Below are 15,386 nucleotides of genomic sequence, written 5' to 3' on the forward strand. Positions count from 1 at the left end.
CAGGAAGGATGTCTGACAAGGAAGTGTCAGTATTCCTACTCCTTTTGGATAGGTCGCAGACATCTCCTATGAGAAATGGAGCTGTGCCACAACATTGAGGTAATTTAGCTTATTGATCTGCACACTCCCCTTTTTCTTGTAGAGGGACAGCTGTGGGAATAAGGTTGTTTGCTGATAAACAAGAAATAAAGGCATCTTGCAGTCTTCAAAGACAACGTGTGAATGGTGCAAACGCCAAGGAAAGCTCCTGCTCCCCAGAAAGGAGCTACAACCTTGGCCACAGTCTCTCTTGCAATCCTCACCCTGATTATAGCCATCACCACCCACCCACTTTGTGCAGCACAGCCCATGGGGGCATGGAAGGACTCCAGTCGAATATGGTAAATGTGAATAAAGGGGCTTCACTTAATGGCCTTCTCTGTTCAAGGAAATGTGAAGCACAGCAGAACTAGACCCATTTTAGTCAGGACTCATTATTTCACAACACAACCCATTTTTCTGTTTCCTTCAGATTTCCAGCTCCTCCAAACCAGTCCTGGGACAGAGAAGGCTTAAGCACTTCCTCTTAAGGTTTCTCTGAAAGATCAGAGCATGAGATGGCAGGGAAATGGGCTGTGACGTTTCTACAGCCCACAGAACTGCCGGCTTATTGTGGCCCCAACTACTTCTTCAGCAACGGCACTTCTTCCCTTCCCAAAATGGTGCTTCCCAGCAAGCAGATGGAAAAAGGTATCGACAGTCCATAAGCACACACAGGGTTTTGAATAGCAGAGCTGAAATGAAAATCCAAACTCAGAAACCCACCTAGCAACAGAACATGAAAGAATTGAATGGGAAACAAGAGGGAAATCCCTGGCCTGGGAGCCCTGGAGAGTGGGGCCAGGGGAGCCTGGAGGGCTCGGGGAGGGGCAGGGCAGGGAGCTGCTCCCCATCCCAGCTGCTCCCCTGGGCTCTCAGCTGTGAGCACTCACAGATGTGCTACACAGCAAATCCACGTTTGCTTTCCTCCTCTTCTGGACTCGCCCCAAGCAACGCGTTCCTGGCTGCCTAATTCAGCATGTCCAAAAAGATACAACGCATCTGTGGGAAGCTCTTTCCCAGCACAGATCAGTTCAACACCCAGACGGCGTCAAGTGCAGGTTCCCAGTAATGCCCAGTGCCCCCAGCCCCAGCCGCGCAGCTGTAAAGCCGCAGCAGTGGGCCAGGGCAGGCTGGCTCCCCAGACTTGGCTCAGGGCTCAAGTCCAAAAGCCCAGTATGAGAGAGAAGTCAGAGGTCTCCCCAGGGCCAGAGTGTTCCCTGCACACACCCTTCTGTGCTACCGACATCTTAAAAATATTGTGCAGGAATTTGTTGGCCTGGCCCACAGAGGCCCCCAGCAGCCAGGATGCACCTCCTTTGGGCACGGCCAACCTGTGCTGGGCAGCACAAAGCACAGAGGGACATGATGACAGATTATTTAGGGGTCAAATATTTTCCAGATTTTATTTTTCCCCTAAACCACCCAGGTAGCAAGTTTGTGTTTCTTCTCAAAAATAGGAACAGGCACAACAGCTGGACCGCTGCCTGCCCCCAGCACCAGACCTTCCCACCCAGCCACAGCCACACTCGGGCATGTCTGAGCCTGGGTACATGACACCCCGGGGAACACAGCTCCCATGCCAATCTGGAAAGCAGATGATCAGGAAGTGGTTTCTCATTCTCAGCAACAAACTTGAGCAGCTCCCATTTGATGATAATTAAATGGACGTTCGAGAGAAAGACCCCAAGGTTTTCTCATGAGGGGAGTCAGAAACAGCTGGCTGCACCAACACGGTGTGAGCCAGGACTTCGATCTCCCTTTCAAAGAAAATCAAGGCCCTGGCCAGCAGACACTTACCAGCGTCCAAAGGACGTAGATTGTGAAAAGTGCTATAGTTAGTGCTATGAGTCCGATGGCCTCCAGTCGGCTGTTGAACTGCAAATGATCCTGGGCTCCACGCAGACACAGCCAGCCGGAGATCGCTGCCAGGGGAGTAATGAACAGGAAACACACCATGTCACAGAAAAGGGTCCTCTTCTCGTTGCGGGGACCGGGATCCTTTAGCCACTGCAGGAAGGAAGGGAGAAAGGGCATTAGTCAGCAGCACGCAGAGCACACAGTGTGCTAGCAAAACAGGACTGCTATGCTGGGAAGCTCTCTGCAGTCTGTATGTACCTGGTGCATACACTTAACTCACATAAACCTTCACAAAAATAGAGCTAGAGAGCGTCAAGTATATTTTTAACAACCAACAAGGGAAAGGGAAGAGACAACTAAAGAATATGTGCAGAGGAAGTGTTTTGGGTTTGTGTGTGTGTGATGGGGGGTTTTGGTACAGAAGGAGGGGCTATAGCAGTGGCCCCTGTGAGAAGCTTCTTGAGCTCCCCCCCGGCTCCAAGTCAGACCCACCTCTGGCCAAGGCTGAGACAAGTAGTGACGGTGGCTGCACCTCTGTGATAACGTATTTATGAAGGGAAATCTGGGAGGAGGAGTGGGAGTTGCGAGGAGGAGTTGTGAGGGAGACACCTCTGCAGCCACCGAGGTGAGTGGAAGGAAGGAGGAGGTGGCGGGGGGGAGGTGGGCTGGAGCAGAGACCCCCCTCAGCCCGTGGGGAGAGGACAGGCTGTCCCTGCACCCATGGAGGGCACCGGGGGAGCAGATGCCGACCTGCAGCCCGGGGAGGACCCCACGGCGGAGCAGGGGCTGTGCCTGGAGGAGGCCAGGATGCTGAGAGCAGCCCCCGCTGTTGTAGTTCAGCACGGGCAGGACTGCGACACATGGGAGGGACCCACGCTGGAGCAGTTTGGGAAGAGCTGCACCCCATGGGAAGGTCTCATGTCAGAGAAAGTTCCTGGAGGACTGTTTCCCGTGAGAGGGGCCCCATGCTGGCACAGGGGAAGAGTGCAGAGTCCTGCCCCTGAGGAGGAAGGAGCAGCAGAAACAAGGGGTGATGAACTGACCACAACCCCCATCCCCATCCCCATCCCCCTGCGCTGCTGCAGGTGAGGAGGGAGAGAAATCGGTAGCAAAGCTGAGCCCGGGAAGAAGAGGGGTGTTTTTAAGGTGTGGTTGTTATTTCTCACTGTCCTACTCTGACTGTTAAATTAAGTGGTGGTGGTGTTTAAATTAAATTGACGTTCTTCTTCTTCCCCTAATGAGTCTGTCTTTTGCCCGCAACCATAATGGGTGAGTCATCCCCTCCCGTCCCAAGCCTTTTGTTTTATTTCCTCCTTCCCATTCCTGAGAGGCAAGGAGTGAGCGAGCAGCTGTGTGGTGCTCAGTTGCCCTCTGGGCTCAAACCACAACAGTAGTACAGGAGCTGCCTGGGCTCTTCACTGGAGTAGCGAGGAGCAGGCGGCAGCTAGAAGACAGAAGGGGGTCTGTTCAGTAAAGCCTGGCTTAGTAAAAGATCTGACAGGTCTTGGATTGAGCTTCAATAGAAACACATCCAGGACTCTGCAACTGGTGTAGGGGCTATGGGAAACCAGGATACTGGGGTCTGTGGCCAGGCCAAGCCATAAGGACAGCTGTCCCAAATCCAGCCCTCTGGTTCCTTTTGGAGAATTGTGAAATTTTAGAGTTTCAGTCCTGATTTCAATCAAATCTGAAATGCCCAGGTCCACCTGAGAGACTGCAAGACAGCTCTGAAGGAGTGCTCTCAAGGGTACAGCACTGTCCTCAGGGCTTGAGCAAACTGTGGCAGTGCTGCTCACCAGGGAGCCTGGCACCCAACCAGGGCCATCAGTGGGGAATGCAAACACCCATGGACCCAGTATTTTCAGAGATGATGACAGAGGGAAAAAAGCATATCACTTCAGCAACTAAGAAACCAAGACTGGAGGGGAAAAAAAAAAAAAAAGGCAAAAAAAGAGTGAGAAACTAGCAGAAAGCTTTGCATCTGAGCATACAAAGCAGGACAGCAGCCAAGGGGCCACAGTCTTGGGCTGGCCCCAGCAGAGGAAGGTAACAAACCCATTTTCTTTTACAGAACAGACTGTGCCCAAATCTGCATCTTTCTCACAGAGAAAGACTTTGACCATTCCTAAAGAGAAAGCAGCACAACTGTCAGGTGAGGAGGGACACAGAGCTCGGCTGGCTGGGGGAAGATCCCCCATTGCTTCCTCCCAGATCTCAGGGGATCACTAGTGACCATGAAGAGACAAGGCATGACCACAGACAGAGCTGCTGAAGACTCCACCTTCATAACTGCAAAGTCCCAAAGACCTTTCCACTGCTGGTGGCCATCCACGGGCCACCATGTTACAGGCAGAAGAGACATGCCAGGACCAGGACAGACCCGGTTCTGGTGTATTCCTTCCCATTTTCAGTCTTGCTTTCTTGCCTCCCAGGCAGTCAGTGATCTATCACAGTGGAGGTTCCTGCACTTTGCTCTGTGTTACCGAGAGGCTTCACAAGGCCCCTTCTCTTGCAGCTCTCAGAAATTAGCAGGTTGCAGGATGAATGCAGCTCGGATGCAGAATGGATGCAGGCAGGCTTCCCTCAACAGACAATCTCTACTTTTAGGAGTCCTGACTTGCTTGTTGATGTGGGTTCATTTTAGATACTCGACTCTGACAACAGCAATTGTTCTAGTTTTCCTGGGATTATGTTATTTCCAGCCTTTCCTTTCCTTTTTTTAGAATAGCAGGCAGCTGTGGTTCCTACCAGTACCCAGAGTTGTTACAGCACATTTTTACTGGGAGTTCTGTACGCTGGGCTGCCAGATCCTTTCTTTCCTGCATGAAGACAACTGGTCTCATTTAGGATTTTCTTTTTTTCCTCAAAAGAAATAATAATTGGAGAACACAATCAAAAAGGCACAGTCAGAGCAGGGAAGGGAATATCCCCAAGGCAGCCAGGGCCAGACAGACACGTCCTACCGCCAGACTTGGAGCAGGGTGCTGAAATAGAATGAAAGGGCTCAAACAAATGAATTTCTAACAATTATTAAGACTAAACTGTGATGTGATGTATGAAAGCTTTGCTTGTGCTTTGCTTCGTTTGTTTCTCAAGGACTCCTGACTCCTCAACTGTTTCCTTAGGTCCCTTTGTCTGTTTAGGTAAGATTGAAACGCTCGTTAGGTTCCCTAAGGAAATCACTGAGAGCAGAGTCAAGGCCTTCAGTGGGCACCTGGGCAACTCCTAGAATGAGATAAGGGGGGCTCGAACAAAGAGACACAGAGACCCTATTACAGAGAAACTGATTTTGCTGACTTAGGAGGGAGACACCTGGACTCTACTTCACAGCACATGCTCTGGAAAGGAGGTCAACTAGCGAACACTGTGAAGAAGACTACTTACTTCCTCCCCTGACCACCGAAGACCCTCACCCTATTTTCACTACGCATGCTCAGATTATGCAAATGAATTCTGGGATCTCGTTATCATAAGCCACCCCTTTCTAGGAAATCTAATGAATATGATTTGTGTGCATGTAAACTGATGTCCCTTGCTAATTCTTGGGAGCCCTTATGGTGGAGAATCCCCAGGGTGACCCCAGCGCTGCCAATAAAAGAATACCTGCTGAACAGTTCTATTGGATTCTGACTGTTAATTTCTTTGTTTCAGCGCCCACTTTTGAACACACAGCATGAAAAGGGACCCATCTGAGAACTATGCACACAAAGCTGCTTTCCTACAGGGGAAACCACAGTTTAAATAGCAATACAGAAGGGGTGGTGGCAGGTATGTAAGAAATTATTGAGACCACACCGGCCAAAACAGAGCACAGGTAACCTGAGGACATGGCTGGCCAGAAAGACAAGCACCAAGTGTTGGCCCAGAAGGGGAGCATGGAAGGGTTAGTGTAGTTAGTGCAGATTTAACTATGGAGAGAGTCTAATGTGAGGGATGCACAGCGAGACACAGCAGAGGGGTGAGGACAGGATGAGAAGTGCAGACAACTTTTGTTGAAATGGGAAAGAGAAGGGGGAGATGGCAAATCCGGGCAAGGAACAGTGATGTGGCCGGGGTGGTCAGAGCCACGTTATCAGCATGCTCTGCAGACACCTGCTACGGGACGCTGAGCTGGCCCAGAACAGAGGAAAGGATGCTGCAGCAACAGATAAGAGCCTGGCCAGGAATTGGGAGGACTGATAAACAAGATATATTAGTGATGTGACCTGAAGCATCGGAGAGACCCAAACAACACAAGAACAAGTGAAGCTAGAGAGCGAGCTGGGTGCAGACAGATCTGGGGATCAAGTAACACTCCTGCAATGACAGAGGGCAAACTAGAAGCATTTTTAAAGCCATTCTGAGCATGACTTGATGGCCAGACAGGCAGAAGGAAATTTCAGAGCAGCCACAACTGTGGTTTGGACAGGAGGACTGGGAGAAGGGAGGCAGACCTGAAAGTCCCCCCTTGTCAGGCTCTGCAGCGGAGATTAGTGGTAACGAGCTGCATAGGGAAGATAAGGACCACACATGCAGTCCTGAGCATCCCTAAGAGGAAGCGGGCGTGGACAGCAACTCATCTACGCAGCAAAGCTGCTCCTATAAAGAGTGCATGAGCAGCTCCATCATTCGAACCCCCAGCCGTGTGCCTGGGTTTCCCTACTCCAACCAGCACAGAGCTGCCCCAGCTGCACAGCACTCAGGTGAATGCTGAATTACCCCAACTAGACCAACATCTCTCTAGCAGCAATCCCAGAGCACCCCATCCCCTGTAAGATGGCATCTTGGGTCACTTTTGACCCCTGTACAATAAGAATCTCAGGGACTGAAGGCAGCGAGGTATTTTACTGCATCTTACTCTATTTATATTCCCTATTACCTTTGAAACATGTAAAGGCAGGAAGCAAATTAATTTCCTTTTGAAGTAGTTGATTTACTTTGCCAGTACGCACTGACACAGTAAAAAAAGAACACAATAAGCCACCCTAAGGGCGCAGGGTTTCTGGCACAGCAGCACATTAGTGCATACAGGACTTAAAATAAACCTCGCAAACAATCCAAAAAGTGGTCAGTCAGATTAAACAATTTTTGTAGGGAAAACTATCGAGTAAACATGGGAAAGCAAAAAAAGCACAACTTGGTCTTCTTCCAGGCCAAGTTCAAAACCAATTGCTTCCATGCTGCAATCACGTGTGAGACTGAAGAGAAAGAGGTAGAGCTGGCTGCTTGCTGCCCACTTCGGCTATGAGCTGGGTCCCAGATCGCCCTGCTGGAAACACCCTCTCCCCTCTCTCTGCTTGTGTGACAAGAAGTTACTCAGGGTAAAACCACGTGGAAGGGAGCTCATTTCTTGGACCCATGGCAAGGCTACGGGATGATGAGTATCTGATCTTTGGATGTTGCAGTGCCCATGGAAGTGGGGTGAGCCCCAGGTGACGGAAGGCAGGAGCAGGGCATGAAGAAAAAGGCACCAGGACATCATCAGCTCCTCTGGAAGCCAAGAGCAGAGCTCAAAGTGTAACAGAGCAGTCTCCCAGACAGCCCATCCCAGCATCTGCTACTCCACATGTCTTGGAGCTGGGCTGCATTCTGCCACTTGGGATCGAGGGGAGTGGACTGATGAGGGACTGTTCCAGCAGTGCTCAGCACCTTGCAGTTTTTCTGGAGCATTACAAATGGATGTTTTAAAATAAGCTTTCATTGATCTTACAGCTCACTTACCTTGTGTTGCAAATGGCTGTGAGCTATCAGCCCCTGTTTCACAAAACGCATTGCATGCAGCATTCACGTGCCAGCCGACAGCAGTCCAAGTGGGACCTGCGTGGCACGGTACCAGCACCAGTGGGACCAGCAGTCTGCAGGCAGCATGTGCTGGGGTGTCTCCCAGCCTTGCAGCTGTAGCCCCGCTCCGGTGAGCACTGTTCAGGACCAGTGCGACCTGTTCATCAGCTGACCCTGCCACAAAGTTCCCCATGTGATTCACAGCTACAGTATGACGCAAGCCACAGCAGCAACAGGAGTATTTGGCATGTAAAGCCAGCTGTGTTACAGAATATCCCGTGTCCCTTCTGTCCACCAAATAGTTAGCCTGTGGCTGCTCAGGTGTCTGTTGATTTTCCTTTTGCTGCTGACCCTGTGCCTGGCTATGTAAGCCAGAAAGAAAAACATTACCTTGATTCACAGCAGCACAATTAGCCCTGTCCCTGGCCTGAGAAATGTGTCGAAGCAAAAAAACACAGCTTCAGTAGAGGGACCATCACATCCCTTCTCTGTGCGTCCACCAAAACCTCCCTGCAGGTCACCGAGCCCTGCGGGCAGCCGCAGCAGGATGGTCCTGTTTTCTTTACCAAGGTGGAGAGGGATGTTTTCTAATGGAGCACCCAGAGTTCAGGAAGCCAAGACCCACAAATACCCCTGTCCCTGCAAGCAGAGCAGTTAAATGCTGCCCCTCCTCACCCTCCTTTCCCCACTGCACAACTGCCTGCCGTTGATGCTCCACAAACCTCAGCAAGCTGAATCTCTCCTTGTACAGGCACGAGAGCCTTCCCAATGCACTCAGCCTGTGGGAAGCACGGGGCACTGGGCTGACCCAAGGAGAGAAAGAGCTGCAGGAGAGCTAGAAACGGTGGACAGGAGAGGAACCGACCCAAGCAATGCTGCAGGTCACCAGGACACTTTCTTACACAGCAGTAGGTGCTTCTGTGGTTGGTATCACCACGGGAAATGCTGCACCACGACATGCACAAATACGAGATTATGGCACTGCCAGCAGCTGCACCTCCAAGAAACCCCACTGGTAGCAGGTCCTCTACACCCTCAGGGCACAGGCAAGGCTGGACAAAGTGCTGGAGATGTAGGACTTGCAAGGAATAGACTAGAGCTGGTAAGTGCCAAGAGTGCAGGGACGAAGTATTTCCAGTTTTAGCCCCAAAGAGGCCACTCCAGGATTGCAGAGCAGTGCCAGGGACTGCACAGAGAAATACCAAGCAGATCTAGGGTGGGATCTGAGAAGAGCATCTCCAGACAGCAAATGCAAGCAAAGAGAGAAAGGCAAAGATGAGGGAGTCAGCTGGAGCCAAGAGTGACTTGTTTTTCACTAGATACAGGTCTAGTGAAAACATAGGCTTGTCTAACATAGGCTTGCACTGAGAAAGGAGAGAGACAAGCTGGGGAAAGGGGTAAAGGAGCACAGACAAGACAGAGAACAGTGCAATGAGTTCAGCAGAAGAGTTCAAGGAAAGCAAAGAAAAAGTATGTCTGCAAGGACGATAAGGCTGGAGGAAGGGTGGGGAAAGTTTACATCACATCTCAGTTCTCTGAACTGGAGGGGGGGCAGCGATCGCTGCACAGGGCGCTGTGCCCAGAGGCAAAATTTATTTTCCTAATAACATAAGCAGGACTTATAAGAATACCACTATTGCTCCCCGCAAAGCTCATTTTGCTTGTACCAGGGACATCCCAACAGGACCTCCCACAGCTACAGGGGTACAGGAGACTAGGGAGATGGAGCAGAAAGACTGCACGTGGCAGACCCACAGGAGGTGTCCCGTGACCCAAACAGCCAAGCAAACATCTCTGAGAACTGTGTTTGGAAGTCATACTTTCCTTATGAGACAAAAAAAAAAAAAAATCACTGACTTATATAAAATATCCAGCTTAAGTGAACCAAAAGAATTAGCAGTCAGTGAAAAAATAAGCATCTTTTAATCAAAATTGCATAATAAAACACAAAGAAAAACAGTAGGAGCAAAAAATTGGCAGTCTCCTGTACTGCATAATACCCCTGGAAGGGGCTGTTCTGCAGAGGCATAGCGATACACAGATATTACTAAAGCTAGCATTTTTAAATAAAGCATATTAACACATATATTGCAGGAAAGCACCAGCACTGAAGACACAGAAGCAGAGTTTTCCTGGGGCTCCATCATGAGACCTGCTTGCAAGGACAGAAATATGGGAACAAAGGGTGTGGCTAAATTGCTCCAGCGGTGACTGATTCACCAGAGAAATCTTTTTTGGAATTAGTGAGCTGTCTCAAATGAATTTTGCTTTAGCAAAGGTATTAAACGCTTAGAGAAACATCATGAACAAGTCATGCTTAACACTCATTAGCTTTTACCACCAGGATACATTGGCTTTCGACATCCTGGGAATTTCAGCAAAGCCAGAGCCTTGGCCTCAGCGCCAGAAATTCACGGCCACTCTCAGAGCTGAGTCCTGTAACCCACAGGTTCCTCTCCCTAAGATTTACATGATGTGTGGACAAAAATACATCCTTCCTCTTTATCATGGGCTGACATTTTGCTGGGATTAAACAGCTGCTGCTCTGACGCTTGCCTGAGCTGCCAGCCCAGGACATTTCCACGCAGAGACCTCGGCTGCTCGGCACGGACCCGCTGCGCCGATTGCCCAAGGCCAGGATTGCGCCAGGCATCGCCTTCCCATGGGCCAAAGGAGGTGGGAAACCAAAGCTGACTTGCTGCACAGGCAGATGGCCTGAAATGGGAGTCTCTGGGGCACAGAACTGGTGTTAGAAACACTCAGAGGGGACAAAATTAACAATAGGTTAGAGTTAAAACACTTTACAAGCTGTTAATGAATTGAAAAGAGAAATGAGAGGGTCTGTGCCACAGCAAAATACACAAAACAAGGCAGCCACGGAAGGAAATACTTTTGCTGGTAACCTGGGAAAGCAAAGAGGGCGAACAGGCAGGAGGAGGCTCAGGTACACAAAACAGGGACCGACTGGTGCTCCCACCTCCCTTTGTGGCAGCGGGCTGCAGCCAGGGAGAAGACCAGGAGCTGTGCAGAAGGGCTGCGCTTGCTTGTGGCTGTAGAAACAAAGCCACAGCATCACCCTCGATAATGCTTTCTAGAAATTCACAACACATCCAATACAGGACCAAATGTCTCAATCCAGGCAGTTGTGAAATCCTAGAGGACACAAAGCGTCTTCAGCGTGGAGAGAAACTTTGTGAGAGAAAATAGGTTTGTGATGGATTTAGTCGCAGACCAAAGAAAGTTTATGTGGAAGGGAGAACATTTAGACTCGTACAACGAGCTGCTTGTAACAGCACTTGCCTTGGTTTTAGAGCCAGAAAAAGGCAGGCACCTCCAGAGAGGCTCACCCATCCTAACTTAGGCTTCTAAGGAGGCAGGAATTAATTGATGACAAGAGGCACTTCTTCTCTCTATAGACTACAGGACTCTAAAGAACAAGGTCTGGCTGAGGCAAATTTAATGTGTTAAAAGTCAGGACAAATAAACCCAACCCTGCCTGGAGAATTGTGTGACCATCCATGACCTGGGAGAAAAAGCTGTCTAGGCTGAAGCAATGTTTCATTTCCAAAGGCCTGCGCTCCTTCTTCCACAATGTTCTGGACAGCAAAGATACAGATGTTTCCTGAAGATGAATTCTAGGCAGTAACTGTGCATTTTCTGTGCTTAATGTTACTGGAACAAAGAAACTACCTGTTCCTGGAAAGCTGTATGCAGTGCAACTTGTGGTTTGAACATTTCACCTAAATATCTACTGCTGAAGTCTTCCAGGTAACATAGAAACATAGTTTGCACTTTCTGACTATGCCAGCCATGCTGCCTAGAGTCTCATGGATTCAGATCACTTCCCTGTAAACATGTGTATGCACATTAAACTAACACTGACAGGAAATTCAACTATTGGAAAACCATCCCTCTCCAAGGCTTGGCCCTCTCATTCTTTACTGGGGACATGCTCCTCACTCGAGAGCCCCAGTCCACAACCCTCTTGTGCTGGAGACCATTTGAGAGAGCCAAGCAGAGGCCACTCTGTCCTTTCACAGCACAGGCACCGGCGTGGCAGCATCTCGCACCCCTGGCTACAGACCCTCCTCAGGCACCTGGGACTGCAGTTCAACTCTCCATCTTCACCTGCAGCAGTTCAAAACATGCTCCCGAAAAAGCCCATCAACCTCACAGCCTAACAGTTAACAAAAGCCTTTTGTGGGTTTTTTTTAAGCTTTCAACCAGCTTCTTAGTTAAAAAATAACTGAACTAGGCTGAACTTCAGGAGAGATCCTCCCTGCACCCATGGGCCAGCCCGTGGCTGCCAGAGCTGGCTCCAGGCTCAGACAAGTCCCCCACTCTCAGTTCAGAGATCAGGCACACTGGCAGCAAACACTCTAACTATTTTTAAACTGAATGGACCACAACATAAATAAATGGTTGCTTAAAGAAAATAAAAATCCAGTTCTATTTAAAAATTCTCTTTAATCCATGCTGAACAAGGTTGCTGTCTTCCCTCCCTAAAGGAAGCTGCAAAATTAAATTACTGTTTGCGAAGTGCTCAGATAGCACAGCAATAAGTACCCCTGAGATGCCCATGGGGAAATGAATAATTTTGTCTTGTGAGCAGGGATACAAGAGCACACAGCCATACAACACGGCGGGACAAGCAAAGTTAGCTAGTGAGCATCTTTCGCCCATGCACTGATCCTGGAAAATGCAGTCTGTGACCATGTAAAGACCACCCTGTAATGCAGATACACAAGAGGACTGAAGTAAAAGCTAAGGCAACTTTGGCTGTGGCATTTCCTGACTTCCAAGAACTTTCTGCAGCTTCCACAGAAGCATTTCAACTCGACCATGTAGCTTCCCCACAGTGCTCACCAAAACGCCTCCTCCAGTCCACACTCAGCTCTCAGCCTCTCTCCTTCTGAAGACTCTTCAAACACACACAGACAGAACTAGTTTGTCATGGGGCTGACAGCCCATTCCCTTGGAGCTCAGCTGTGCTGACCAGTGACCACCACAGCCACTACGAGCAGCTCTAAGTCTCCCCAGGCTGGAAAGGCAGGACACAGCAAAGCAAACAGCAAGAGCTAGCTGCTTTCTCCTGTGAGGACCAACATCAGCAGGTAGGTGTGTCACCTCATTCTCTCGGGGTTTTCACAGTGGCCATGTGACAACAGAAGAGAGCTAGCATGCCTGGACAGCCTTTCACACCTGGGACAGACCCTTTCATCAACACCACTGCCATAAAGCATGCTCCTGCATCGTTCCCAGTCCTAGTCTCCATCCCGTTTATCCTCTGCTAATTTCTGTTTTGGCTTCCCAGTTTTACTTGGTGAACAGCGGATTTTTATCAGAGCTACTAAACAGCACACTCACATGAGCATCACTTCCCCGAAAGTTTCAAAATGCTCCCCACCCCTCCCCACAACGAAGCAGCAGAGAATTTCTCAGATAAGGCAGCTGAGGGAACCATGTAATTTTTAAATGACTAAGCAGCCTCTTCCCATAGCCCTCTTCTCAGAAACAGATGAACAACTTGGGGATGACACTTCCCAAAAGTATTTGGTGAAGAGTTTTGGCCCAATCTGGTATGGGGTTGAGATTACACCAGACTGCAGACAGAGGGTATTAATGGAAAGTGCCAGCAAGCCAACAAGTGGTTATCAGCTCTTTCAGAAGGGCTCTGCACTAAGGGCAGAACCTCTGCTAACAGCAGGTGCACTTCTGAAAGCGGCCAAGTTTGTAAGTTGGCCTTTAAGTGAACAAAAAGCCCAAGCAAACATCACATGGTGAAGCACATTCACTGTCACTACTCCTGGCAAGCACAGATTTCAGTGGCACAGAAGCCCAGAGCAGTTGTAACAATTCCCAAGGAAAAGGAGAAAGTGAACTCCACGATGTTCTTCCCAGACTCCAGGCAGGGATTGGAATGTTTTACAGTGTGGTGGAAATAGTACAACAAAAACAGGCAGTCTTCCCAGCCGGGTGAGCCATCTCACTCTAGCAGGAGCCCCCTGCCCGTGCCCGGTGCACAGTGCACACACGGATCGGCTGAACCGCGCCGTATGGAGACCCAGCACATGCGCTGCTCCGTGCGGCTGGTACCGGACTCACAGCACTCCATGGCGTGGTGGGGAAGGGGGGCTGGCCCCCGGGGAAGAGCAAGAGCAGGCTGCTACCGTGGGATTTATTAAACCAGGCTACAGGGTGCTCCTCAAGCCAGGGAAGGAGCTTTCTGCCAATGAACTGCAGGTAAGGGAATCACTCTAGGGCTGTACGATGATGGCGACCTGCACGTCGAGACTCTGCTCTGCGGCAGGGATCACTCTCACCAGCTAAGGGGTGACTTTTCATCAAGTGCTTACCAGCCCCCAAACTCACAAGGCACTAACAGCACTTTACACAAGCTGTTCCCCTAGCAGACACAGGAGACACCAGAACAGGGCAGATCACCCCCTTTGCTGTGCTCACAAACAGTCCCAAAACATGAGAAGTAACAAATAGTTCACATCCCAAAGCTTTGACAACTATCAGTAACAGCTTGAGGGGTCTATTCTTTTCTGAAGACACAGTGGCAATTCTTTTGCTTTTGAGGCTCATTAAATGCTGCCCACCCATGACCTCTCAATGCTCACAGATTGCTTGGTGGTCACCATACCCTTACAGGCTCCAGTTCAGAGGAGATTTCAACAGGAATTAAAATTTGATTGTCCTGGGCCACTCACTCACCCACCTTGGAGTACAGACAAGAAGGCGCACAGAAGACCCATGACTTTCCTGTCACACTGTCCCAGAAAGCTCCTCTTGCCTGCTGGAGAGGCACAGACGTCAGTGTCAGAGGAGAAACTCCTCCAGTATACACTGGTCTTCAAGCTCTTATTCAAGTATGCAGTTTTCTAAGCCTGTATTTGTTACGAGGTGCTACAGCATCTGTGAACTATAGCTAAACGCACTTCCACATGTTTGTTTCTGGGCATGAATGCTTTACTAGCTCTTAAGCTAAAACATCTGAAACCTGCACTCGAAATTTTGGCCCGCATAAGCCCTAAGCAATCTCACTGTTACTGGGCTTGCCTGCAGTGTGTCCTCAAAGCCAAGATACAGCCCTTCCCAAATGTTTTAAAGCAGTGGTTTTCAACCTCTGAAACAACCATTTGAGAGTTTTCGGTTAAAGAGCCATTTTAGATGTTTTAGCATCTAGGAGAAAAGCGATAAGACTCAGTGCACCAGTTTTGGCTGGGATAGAGTTAATTTTTCCATAGTAGCTGGTATGGGGCTGTTTTGGATTTGTGCTGAAAACAGTGTTGATAACACAGGAATGTTTTCATTATTGCTGAGCAGTGCTTAGCAGAGTCAAGGCCTTTTCTGCTTCTCGCATCACCCTGCCAACAAGTAGGCTGGGGGTGCACAAGAAGTTGGGAGGGGACACAGCTGGGACAGCTGACCCCAGCTGACCAAAGGGATATTCCAGATGATGTCATGCTCAGCAATAAAAAGCTGGGGGAAGAAGAAGGAAGGGGGGAGGTTCAGAGTTAGGGTGTTTTGTCTTCCCAGATAAGGGAAGATTCCCAAGTACATGTGATGGAGCCTGGCTTTCCTGGAGACGCCTGAACACCTGTCTCCCGATGGGAAGTAGTGAAAGAATTCCTTGTTTTACTTTACTTGCATGCACAGTTTTTACTTTACCTATTAAACCA

At 49.5% G+C, this 15,386-nt stretch overlaps 1 protein-coding gene across 8 annotated transcripts in view; it reads right to left on the bottom strand.

The window, feature by feature from the left end:
• The window catches only part of MARCHF2 (membrane associated ring-CH-type finger 2), a 38,999-nt gene that overhangs the window by 3,796 nt on the left and 19,817 nt on the right, over positions 1 to 15,386 (bottom strand). For all 8 annotated transcript variants that reach the window (XR_012621140.1, XR_012621138.1, XR_012621139.1 and 5 more), the window contains one exon: positions 1,879 to 2,088. Coding sequence is in view for 5 of the 8 variants with exons in the window: in XM_074809079.1 (XP_074665180.1) it covers positions 1,879 to 2,088 (210 nt within the window). In the remaining 3 variants the exon portion in view is untranslated. The remainder of the gene's footprint in view (positions 1 to 1,878; positions 2,089 to 15,386) is intronic.

This window comes from Strix aluco, chromosome 29 (assembly GCF_031877795.1).
Source record: "Strix aluco isolate bStrAlu1 chromosome 29, bStrAlu1.hap1, whole genome shotgun sequence".
In the NCBI taxonomy this organism is placed as follows: Eukaryota; Metazoa; Chordata; class Aves; order Strigiformes; family Strigidae; genus Strix; species Strix aluco.